This window comes from Microplitis mediator, chromosome 5 (genome assembly GCF_029852145.1).
Source record: "Microplitis mediator isolate UGA2020A chromosome 5, iyMicMedi2.1, whole genome shotgun sequence".
Lineage (NCBI taxonomy): Eukaryota > Metazoa > Arthropoda > Insecta > Hymenoptera > Braconidae > Microplitis > Microplitis mediator.
The window spans coordinates 20724888-20735648 of NC_079973.1; the positions used below are offsets into that span (position 1 = coordinate 20724888).

The following is a 10761-nucleotide window of genomic DNA, read 5'->3' on the forward strand; positions in this document are numbered from 1 at the left end:
CTTTATTTATCTCTGACAAAAATTTGAATTACTGGAAAAACTATTACACTTTTAAGTCATTAAAAAGAAAATTTTTGAATTCGTAAATTTTCAAATAACTTGATAATTTCCAAATAATTCGGAGTTTCGAATTATTAAATTCAATTCGATCCGAATAATTCGTAAGTTCAAATTATTCGCACATCCCAAAAAATAGATTTTTTTGTCCGAGACGTCATTTCTGATAAAAAAAGAGGGAGCCATTTGATCATCATTATTATTATTAATATATTATCAACTGTCATAATCATAAAGCACATGCTGGTACATTGTGAAGACTGGTTTATTTTTATTTAAAAAAAAAATTAAATTGTTAAATTATCAACAGTCGCTGAACGTACAAAATTCAAATAATCCAATGCAGTTTATCTACTAGAAATATCTATAAATTATGTATATCAATTACAATAATTGTCTTCATATTATGCTATATAAATTAAAATTATTGTCTTGTAGGCCTATTGATACTAAAAAAAAGTATTTATGAAACTGTTGAAGAATTGTAAATGATATATAAAATGTATAATAAAGCATTATTTTATTTCGATAGTTTACTAGTTAGTAAGATTAATAGCCAGTAGTACATTTATTACTTTTTAAACAACAATAATCAATGATCTATGATTGCATTACGAAACTATCGATTGCAGATTGTGGAAGTAAAGTTTTAAAATTTAATTTCGCATCATGTATCAATGCGCACTGAAGTTTATTGTAATAAGTCTGTGTTTAATTAACGAATTGTTTGTTAATATTTTAAATATTAATGGTGAAGTAGCAGTGCAAGATTGGTCGATGCTTCTCAGGAAGCCATTTGATGAAGAATTTATTGAAGAACGTGCTGATCTTCAGGCTACAGATGACCCGGTCGTGGCTGTGGAAGATGCAAATAATCCATGTCCGATATCGAACAAAGGTGAACATGCACGGCAGCCATGGGATGTTAATTCTGCTCATGATCATATCAGACCACCGGTTGATTTAAATTCACAAAATAATAATAATGATAAATATACTGGACAAGGATACGGACAAGTATTGTCAGATTCAAATTGTCAAGATGAGTCGAGTGATGTTGTTATTAAAATTTTATTCAATCGTGATGAGCCTTGTGATAAAAATAAAGATAAGATAAGTACTCTGGTGCAATTTGATTCAAATTCAAAATATAGAATTTCTAGTAAACCTGATGTTAAAGTTAATATTTCAAACCATCGTAAAAATAAGTGGAATAAATAACTTTAATTAAATTTATATAAATAAGTTTTTTTTCTCTTAATGACGAGATTACGGAAGAATAAAAATTTTTAATAATTTTATTAAATAATTTATTTTTTTTTTAATTATAATAATTGAAAAATATCATTTTGTTTAAAATTGACAGATTGTGCTAAATAAATATTGTCGACAATTATTTCCAGGAGAATAAAAATTGAAAGAAATAAATAATTTATTTATTCTCTATTAATACCACGTCTGTAATAATAATTCTCTTAATATTTAACTTCTTTCAATTTTTAAATTATTTAATTATAATGTACAATTTTCTGCATACTTGGTTTTAAAATTGAACGATTGTAATAATAATATTAATAATAATTAATTAATTAATTATAAATAATAGTACACAAGTAAAGACATACTTGGTACAAATTAACAATCTAACAATAAATAAAATGTAACAAGTGTTAGCTTTTTTGTGGTATCACTTTCCAAGCGGACATTGGTCTTAATTGTAGGAAATCTATTTTTCTTCTACCCCATCTGAACCACAAGAACCCAACGATTACACACAAAATACTCTCGATGTAATAACCATCGAGTACTGTCAGACAGGTACCTTTGGAATCAATTTCACATTGCTGAAAACATAATCAATAATAATATTTAATTTATAGTAAAATATTAATACACTGTACAAAATCGGGAGTGATTACGGATTTTTTTTAAATCCGAATTAGCGTCACTCGGAGTTCCGGAGTAAAAAAAAAATACTCCGCATACGAAGTAATTCCAGAATTTGTTTTTTCAGCAGAGTAATTTCTAACTGACCTCGATTTTTATTTAAATCGGAATTAATTCCGTCACTCTTTTTGGAGTAAAAAAAAAATTATCCCGCATGCAAAGTAATTACGAAGTTTGTTTTTTCACCGAAGTAATTGCGGACTGACTTGGATTTTATTTAAATCCGGATTGACTCAAATTCAGAGTTTTAATATTAAAATAAACTTCCCTTCGGAGTAAATTTCACTCCGAGGGTATTAAATAAATAAACGGTCACCCGCTCCGGATTAAATCCGCGTTTACTCCGAAAATTTTTTAGTGTAATAAGTAGGGGTGTGCGAATATCGTTCGAATCGAATCGAATCGAATATTAATATTCGATTCGAAATCCGAATCGAATAATTCGAATTTTCGAATTATTCGAAAGTTCCCGAATAATTCGAAAAAATTCGAATAATTCGAAAGTTTACGAATAATTCGAAAATTTTCGAATAATTTGCGAATAGTTCGAACAATTCGCGAATTATCGAAATATCACTGGATTTTCTATTGTTTCCAATTTGAATTCCATTACATCGTGTATCAAATACTCTAGTTACGAATAGTATACTTTTTGATTAAAAATCAATTATCCGGAGAAAACAATTGCTCAATTTCAATGTATGTTCATCTCTGTTAGTAACATAAAAAATCTAGATACTATTATTGGCAAGAGATCTTTTCAATTCATTTTGGTTTTTATAATTATCGATTTCCGTTTGAAAAAAAAATAAATAAGAAAAAGATTATACATGAAATATTTTAAAATTCTCTATAAAAAAACTCGTAGAAATTAATTTCGAGAATTTTAAAATATTTCATGTGTAACCTTTTTCTTATTTATTTTTTTTCAAACGGAAATTAATAATTATAAAAACCAAAATGAATTGAAAAGATCTCTTGCCAATAATAGTATCTAGATTTTTTATGTTACTAACAGAGATGAACATAAATTGAAATTGAGCAATTGTTTTCTCCGGATAATTGATTTTTAATCAAAAAGTATACTATTATTCGTAAGTAGAATATTTTGATACACGATGTAATGGGATTCAAATTAGAAACAATAGAAAATCCAGTGATATTTCGATAATTCGCGAATTGTTCGAACTATTCGCGAATTATTCGAAAATTTTCGAATTATTCGTGAACTTTCGAATTATTCGAATTTTTTCGAATTGTTCGGGAACTTTCGAATAATTCGGAAATTCGAATTATTCGATTCGGATTTCGAATCGAATATTAATATTCGATTCGGAACGAATAATTCGTAAGTTCGAATTATTCGCACACCCCTAGTAATAAGTTTGTTAATTTATTTAAATTAAATATTTTACCTCACGTTCTACGGAAGTACTACAATCATTATCAGCATTAGTACTGCATGATCTCCAAGTTAATGTATCAACAAACCAAAGTGCTGCTGTTGCTGGCCAATTCCCACCCAAATTAGCTAAAGTATTTAAAAATGTCATATAAGTTCCACCAACAGCTGGATCACTTATTTTAGCAAAGAATGCCATTGACGCAACAAACATACTCGTTGCAGCAACCTGGTAATAATAATTAAAATTATTTAATAAATTTACTAAGCAAATTAAAAGAAAAACAGTAATCTTACGTACCTGGTGTATTGCGTACAGCATAACAATAATTATAACATAATAAAGTGGTACTTCACCATCAGTAACGAAAGACGGTGTGATCCAAACTAGAAAAGTAGCAACTAATCCAAATGCAAGTCTATTGATTTAAAAATATTAATAAAATTAATTATGAAGTATAAGTTATTGCAAAAGTTAAATCAGCTTACCTCCATGGCATTGCTTTCAGATAAATGTCCATTGGACGTGGTCCTGAGGTATATTTAGATACTACACAAGATAAAATGATCTGCATTGGTATTAATGGCACAGCCATTAAAGTTAATTTTTCTTTTGGTACTCCAGCATCGACAAGTTTTAGTCCCGTCACTGCATCACAAGCAGAAAATCCAATCTATATAATAATATAATTATATAATATGTATTTTAAATTATTAAAATGGATCTTGATTAAGTTTTATTTTATACCTTGGCAGTAAGTAAAATTAATGCTGTAGTTTTAATTGAAGGTAGTTTCATTGTACACCAGAGTAAGTGATAAGCATCTTTGATATTTGTAAAAAAATCTTCACTCTTAGTGTGTTTTTCATCAACTTCATGTTTCATTATAGCAACTAACGTCGTTGCGCCAATAAATATCCATCCCCAAAAATATAAAAATCCTTGAGAAATAAAAAAGATTAAATTATTATTATTATTAATAATGGTGGTTTCAACCACTGGGAAGAATTATGTGAAACATTGCCCCAAATTTAAACTTTTAAACACGGTAAATAAATATTCCGAAAACTTAAATTATTTTGGAGGTACTATTACCATTTTTAAATTGGCAGCTAAAACTCTCATTAATAATTAATAATTGTGATAATTGTTAAAGAGTATTAATATGTCAAAAAATTGAAAGTGTAATTTTCTTTTTTACTTATGTATCATAAACAAGCCAAAGCATCTGTATATATTGCTTGTAAATTGCAGAAATGCGTTAAATAAATAAATAAATAAATAAATTAGTAGTAGTAGATTTCATAGAAATCTATCTGTTACATTTGTCTTTATGATGGAATTTTTAAAAAATTGCGCCATAGTCTATTATAATTCGGTAAGTAGGTTCCAAAAATACCATTGGTTCAAAAGTTTATATATAAATATATATGTAATAAAACGCGCCTTGTTGCGAGGATAGTGGCTACAATTATAAACAAATCTTAATGAAAGTGGGCACACTTATTCTATTAACGATTATCTCGGTGAAGTTCGAAGATGAGTAAACCCGGTCAACTAGCTCAGAAATGGCGGGCATTTAAATTTCAATAAAGATTTGAATTTACATGATTAATTTCTGTGTTATGACCAAAATTTCATAGTTCTATCTTATTCAATTTTCAAACTGAAAATTCATGAAATACGTCAACAAAAAAATTGATTTCCAATTTAATTTTATCTTAAAACTTCAAAATAAATGAATAATTGGAAATCTACTTCCATTTTGGATGCCGAATGGTCATTTTTTTAGTATGTATAATTTATTAAGACTGTTAACCATCGGGTTTTCTTACCAGGTAACGTTAAGATTCCCACATCAGAAGGTTCTGAACGTAAAAAATTATTACAAAGTGTTGGAGATTCTAAGGCAATAAATAAAACGTAACCCAAAAAATATCCTGCCGTTTGGCCTACACTGTTACAAGTTGATGCATATCCTACGTTTTGTCTATAAATTAAAAATGAAATAATTATTTTAAAAACTGTAATAATCATTCAAGAATACTCAGTAAAAATATGAAGTTACCTTTTTAACATCGTCAGTGCCCAGCCATCAACAGCAATATCCTGCGTTGCTGCCAGTACATTAAGTGTAAAAAATAATACCGTAAGTAATCCTATATTTGGTGATTCAGTATCTGATCCTAACCAGTCTTGTACACATCCTGATAAATACAGCATAAAAATACCCATCGCATATTGAGTAGGTATTAACCACGTCTTACGACGTCCAAATTTACGTGAGTAAATTGCATCTACTACTGGTGCCCATAGTAATTTTAATGAGAACGGCCACTGTACAAAACTAAATTCAGCCTGAAAAATAATTTAATCATACGAATTGTATACAGCAATTGGTAAAAAAAATATAGTTTCAAGATTTGTTTTAAATAAAGCAGCATTAAAATTTTAATTTTATAAATAAAATCTTATCATTGCCATCAATGTGACTCAATAAGTTACCAGGCTGCTAACATTAAAACAAATAAATGAAAGTAAAAGCTCAAATTATTGGCAACATAAGAAATGTCCGACATGATAATTCATTTAAAACAATTTAATGCTCTACTTGTTTAATCAATCGAACAATTATATAAAAATGTTTATAAATTTTTCAGGTGTTGAAGAAACTTAAGTAAATAATAAAATAAAATAAAATAAAGTGTTTTTAATTAATACTGTTAATAATTACCACCTTTAGTAAAAATCAAATATTTATTTTAAAATAAATAAAATAATGAGTGTCATTCAACTGACAAGTGTCAATTTTAAAAATTTTGCAATAAATGAATAAAATTTAAGTGGAATAAAAATTAAAAAATTTTTTAAATTTCATTATTGTAATTTATTTATTTTAATTTTATAAATTTTCTCGTCTGCTACATTCACACTCACATGAAGTAATGATTAAATAGAAACATTAAATTAAAAGTGAATGTAACTGACAACTGACAGTTTGTAAAATTTTTGAATAAATAAATAAAATTTGAATGGAATAAAAATGAAAAAATACGTATTTAGATCAATGACAAATCAGTAAGCGCATTTTTTTAAATTTCATTATTTATTAATATGAATGTGAATTTAGAAGACATGAGACATTTTATAAATTTTAAATAAATAAATTAAAATTATAAAATTAAAAAAAAAATCACGTACTGATCTTTCATTGATCTAAATACGCATTTTTTAATTTTTATTCTATTTAAATTTTATGATACTGAAGTTAGCAGACGTCTAGTAATTTTTGAATTTCTTTAAAACGATAAATTATTTTTAAAAAAATGTTTAAAAAAAATGCACTTATAGTTTTTGAAATTTTCTACATATGCATATTTTTAGTTTTTTTTTTTTGTAATTGATTCGTTGAAAAAAAAATTCAAAAATTGTTAATTGTCTGCAAACTTCGGGGTCATTTAAATTTTATTTATTTATTAAAATTAAAAAAATTGACACTTGTCAGTTACATTGACATTTATTTAAAATTTAAAATTTTAAAATTGTCTCACGTCTCTTACATTCATGCTCACGAAGTCAAAGATAAAAATCAACTTATGATTGCCATTACCGTAATTCAATTTGTAAAATTTTTTACCTGTTGTTTATATGAAATATGTCTATTTTGCAGGATCATTGGCATAGCACTGCAAAGACCCAATGGAATGCCTTGTAATAAATATAAAAAAAGGAGCAATGCGATATTTCCTTCATCACCACGTACATCACTATCCTCAGCTACGTTTTGTTCCACCACCTGACCATTTTCCGAATCCTGTTTCTCTGTTTTGCGCTTCATTTTTTCCCAAGTTTAAATTACAAATCTAAACATATAATTAAACTTTCAAACAAACAGTTTACTAGGTATTTGTCATATGAAAAATAAATAACAATAATAAAATAAATTACCTTAAAAAAAATTCTACCGAAGACGAATAATCACAATTAGTATCACTTAAATTAACGATTAGAAAAAAATAAAAAACTATCAAAGATAATAATTAAATCGTTTTATTTCTAGCTTAATCATCATCATTGTTGTCACATATGATAACCTATTGTCGTAGAAAATTTTAACGTAATAAATAATAATATTTATAAATTAACTCAGTCAGCACATAATATTTTATTTAAATTCAAATTTTATCTAACACCTTGTCACTGACGTTTTACTAATCATTAATTTATTGTTACACGTGTACATTAAATAACACCGATTGACAAATGTTTAATTTTAAATGTATTCTTAAATATATATGTATGATATTTGTAATGATGATGATGATAATAAAAAAGTATATAACATAAGTCAAAGCTGAACTGCCACGTTGTTGTATTGGTACGTGGTCGAATAAGAAAGCACTGGCGCTAATGTCACATTTTTTTTTCTTCCCTCTCTTTATTTTCATTCTCTCTCTCCTTTTACTTCTCATCAGTCATCTACACAACAGCAACTACTACACACATGACACATTCGCTATTTCTAGTCGTAATTTTCCAACACAAATTCAAATAAACACACATTACACTGCACTACTTACTCGCATTACACTTCACAGAGCTCGTGGGTGAGTTTTTACATCTTGATAATAATTTAAATCATTATTTTTTACTTATCAAAACATCAGGTATTTTATTTGAATAAATATTTTAAATTTACAGTGAATAGAAAAAAAAGTGATTAGAGTAGTATCAAAAGTATATTACAAATAATATGTCTGCAAAAAAGTAGCTGGTATATTTTGATGAGTCAAGGTCCATTGACACATTGAAAAATTTACAGTACGAGGTAAATATGCCATTGGTTTATTTTATTTATTTATTATTTGGTAATTAATTTTATTTTAAATCATTTAATTGTAAGACATTAATAATGTAAGTGTTTAATTTGTCATATGCTATCATTATTATTAATTATGTATTTATATTTGTGACCTGGTTGTGGGTACATGCAATGTATTAATAAAAAAAAATCGTTGAATGTTTCACGCGATTGATTTGTCAAGTGGATAAGAAAATTAATCTGTTTTAAATAATAATAATGCTGGTGAAAATAAAAGGCACTCCTTGCAAATCGTGAGTCACGCGTCATTGTATCATTGCACTTAAATATTTTATTTGAATTTTTTAATATTTAAACGTGTGCAATATTATTTATATGATAATACATTTTTTTTAGGTACATAAGTATTAATAATGTCAGCTCCGCCACCTCCACCGCCGCCGACGTTTAATATAGCCAGCGCAGCTGGTGGTGACCAAGGCAGAAATTTATTATTACAGTCAATAAGATCTGGAAAAACTTTAAAAAAAACAGTTACAGTAGACAAGAGCGCGCCTTGTATAAGTGGTAAATATAATTGTCATTCATTTATTTTATTATTGTAGTGTTTTGTTGTGCGATTAAATTAATTTGTAACTTTCATTTTTTTTTTTCTCACAGGTAAAGTGAAGAATGGCCCAACGTCTGCAGTTAATTCATCATCTGGAAACACTGCTGGCAGTAATACCATCAACAACAGCAGTAGTAACAGCAGTATCAGCAGTAATAGTAGCAGTAGTGCAGCTCCAATGGGTCTTGGTGGTTTGTTTGCTGGTGGTATGCCAAAGTTAAAGCCTACTGGGTTACGTAGTACTATTGTAGAAAGAGATTCACCATCGTCATTACCAGTTTTATCTGGATCAAACCCTCCACCAATTGTTAATAATTATAATACTAGTAATAACAGCAACAGCACAATGAAACGTGGACCGCCTCCTGTTCCACCTCCTGCTGCTCAAAAGCCTCAAATATCATTACCACAAGTAAATATCTCTTGATAATAATAATAAGTAATTGCAATAATAAATTCAATTAATTAATGAAAACTATTATTTAATTAGCAGTCATCAGCAGAGAGCTCGAGTGATTCACCCAACAGAAGCTTCGGCAAACCAGCATTAGCGCCAAAACCACCGGGTACATCGACACTCCACAAACCACATCCACCACCAAAAAAACCGGATTTACTTGGCGGTACGAGTGTGTCGCGAGCTCAAAGCATGCGTTTGCCACGATCGCCACCTGTACTTGCTCCGACGCCATCCTCATTACACCAATCGCAGGATTGTTTGAATGAAACCCAACATCGGCCGAGTCGTGTGCTGCGACCTCCAGTAGCACGACCTCCATCGCCACCCACATCTTCAAAATCAGCAGCTCCAGCAGTTCCGGTGACGCGAGTGGCACCACCACCACCGCCGAATAGAGTTGCTGTATCTGCACCCAGTATGCCACCCCCTCCTCCCCCGCCTCCTCATCGCTCCAATTTGACCCACCAACGACTTGCTCCTCTACCGCCAACTCCACCCACCCGTAATCTTTCGTTGTCAAATGGGCAAACAACGTCAATTAACCACAACGTAGACCTAGAAGTAAGATTCAGCGACAGTTTTCATTCAATCATCAACTTCCCGTTGCCTGAACCTTTCCGTGCAGTACCGAAACTCTACAATAGTAAAAATGGTGAGATTACTAATCAATTAATGTCTGTACTTGGGTTTACGCGTAAACGTCAGTCTTATCCATTTTACAGTTAATTCTTTTCTTTTTTTTTTCCAATATTGTTATTTATTATTTTGCTTCAAAGCATGGATTGATAGCTTAATGTTATTTATCTCCGCAATTAACACTAGATAAATTTATCTAAACCGCATTATTAATTAATAATTATTATAATTATTTTTTTTGGATGTTAACAAATTTTATTTAATAAATTTCCAATGGTTATTTTTATTAGAAGGCATGTCTTCTATATGTTCTTTACATTACTCTTTACTGGCTACCTTCAGCTTTGCAGATACAACTGTTAAGCGGCATGTGATTAGAAAAAAAATATTAATTAAAGTTATTGAAATATAAGTAACTGTTTAAATTTAAAAATAAAAAAATTACAGCGGCTAAGCAACAAGCTCCAGCACCACCTCAACAATCGAACAATTCTAGCCCCAATAACTTTCAATTGAATGCATCTGCTGGTGGTAAGCAATGGCAACACAATGCAGCATCGTCGGCATGTTAAAACATATATATATATATATAAATATAAATATACATATATAAATACATATAAATCAGGGTGGTCGTTAAAAATTCAATTTTTTTAGAAGCCCTAGACAAAAGCTTCTTTTTAGTGAAGAAATAAGTGGGGAATTTCTTTTTTTTTTTTTTAAGTAAAAAGAATCGTAGTTTTTTTTAAATATCTCCTGAAATATGCAGATTAAAGGAAAAAATCGTAGGAACAATTTTGTAGGAAATTAAATTCTTGACAAAAAA

At 28.8% G+C, this 10761-nt stretch overlaps 2 protein-coding genes across 3 annotated transcripts; one reads left to right on the forward strand and one right to left on the reverse strand.

Moving 5' to 3' along the window:
• Window positions 1-1727: 1727 nt before the first annotated feature.
• On the reverse strand, window positions 1728-7732 carry LOC130668273 (acetyl-coenzyme A transporter 1). The gene is made up of 9 exons (XM_057470474.1): window positions 7356-7732; window positions 7045-7270; window positions 5476-5765; window positions 5243-5397; window positions 4155-4348; window positions 3896-4080; window positions 3708-3825; window positions 3420-3635; window positions 1728-1901 (listed from the first exon to the last, which is right to left on the reverse strand). The coding sequence occupies exons 2-9, from the start codon at window positions 7243-7245 to the stop codon at window positions 1728-1730; spliced, it is 1533 nt and encodes a 510-aa protein (XP_057326457.1). The 5' UTR covers window positions 7246-7270; window positions 7356-7732.
• Window positions 7733-7877: 145 nt separating this feature from the next.
• LOC130668275 (WAS/WASL-interacting protein family member 3-like) lies at window positions 7878-10559 on the forward strand. 2 transcript variants are annotated; one of them, XM_057470476.1, is made up of 6 exons: window positions 7878-8014; window positions 8109-8235; window positions 8626-8796; window positions 8890-9251; window positions 9333-9951; window positions 10383-10559. In XM_057470476.1, exons 3-6 carry the CDS (start codon window positions 8643-8645, stop codon window positions 10505-10507), a joined length of 1260 nt encoding a protein of 419 aa, XP_057326459.1. In that variant the 5' UTR covers window positions 7878-8014; window positions 8109-8235; window positions 8626-8642; the 3' UTR covers window positions 10508-10559. The 2 variants fall into 2 exon arrangements, with proteins under 2 accessions (XP_057326459.1, XP_057326458.1); XM_057470475.1 differs by having other exon boundaries at window positions 7881-8014; window positions 9330-9951.
• Window positions 10560-10761: the final 202 nt, after the last annotated feature.

Coding starts and splice junctions, on each gene's coding strand:
- LOC130668273 (XM_057470474.1), bottom strand. CDS start 7,245: ATGAAGCGCAAAACAGAGAAACAGGATTCGGAAAATGGTCAGGTGGTG. Junction 3,636..3,707: donor TGCTGTACGCAATACACCAG/GTACGTAAGATT, acceptor TATTATTACCAG/GTTGCTGCAACGAGTATGTT. Junction 1,902..3,419: donor GTACTTCCGTAGAACGTGAG/GTAAAATATTTA, acceptor TTATGTTTTCAG/CAATGTGAAATTGATTCCAA.
- LOC130668275 (XM_057470475.1), top strand. CDS start 8,643: ATGTCAGCTCCGCCACCTCCACCGCCGCCGACGTTTAATATAGCCAGC. Junction 9,252..9,329: donor CTCAAATATCATTACCACAA/GTAAATATCTCT, acceptor TTATTTAATTAG/CAGTCATCAGCAGAGAGCTC. Junction 9,952..10,382: donor ACTCTACAATAGTAAAAATG/GTGAGATTACTA, acceptor AAAAAATTACAG/CGGCTAAGCAACAAGCTCCA.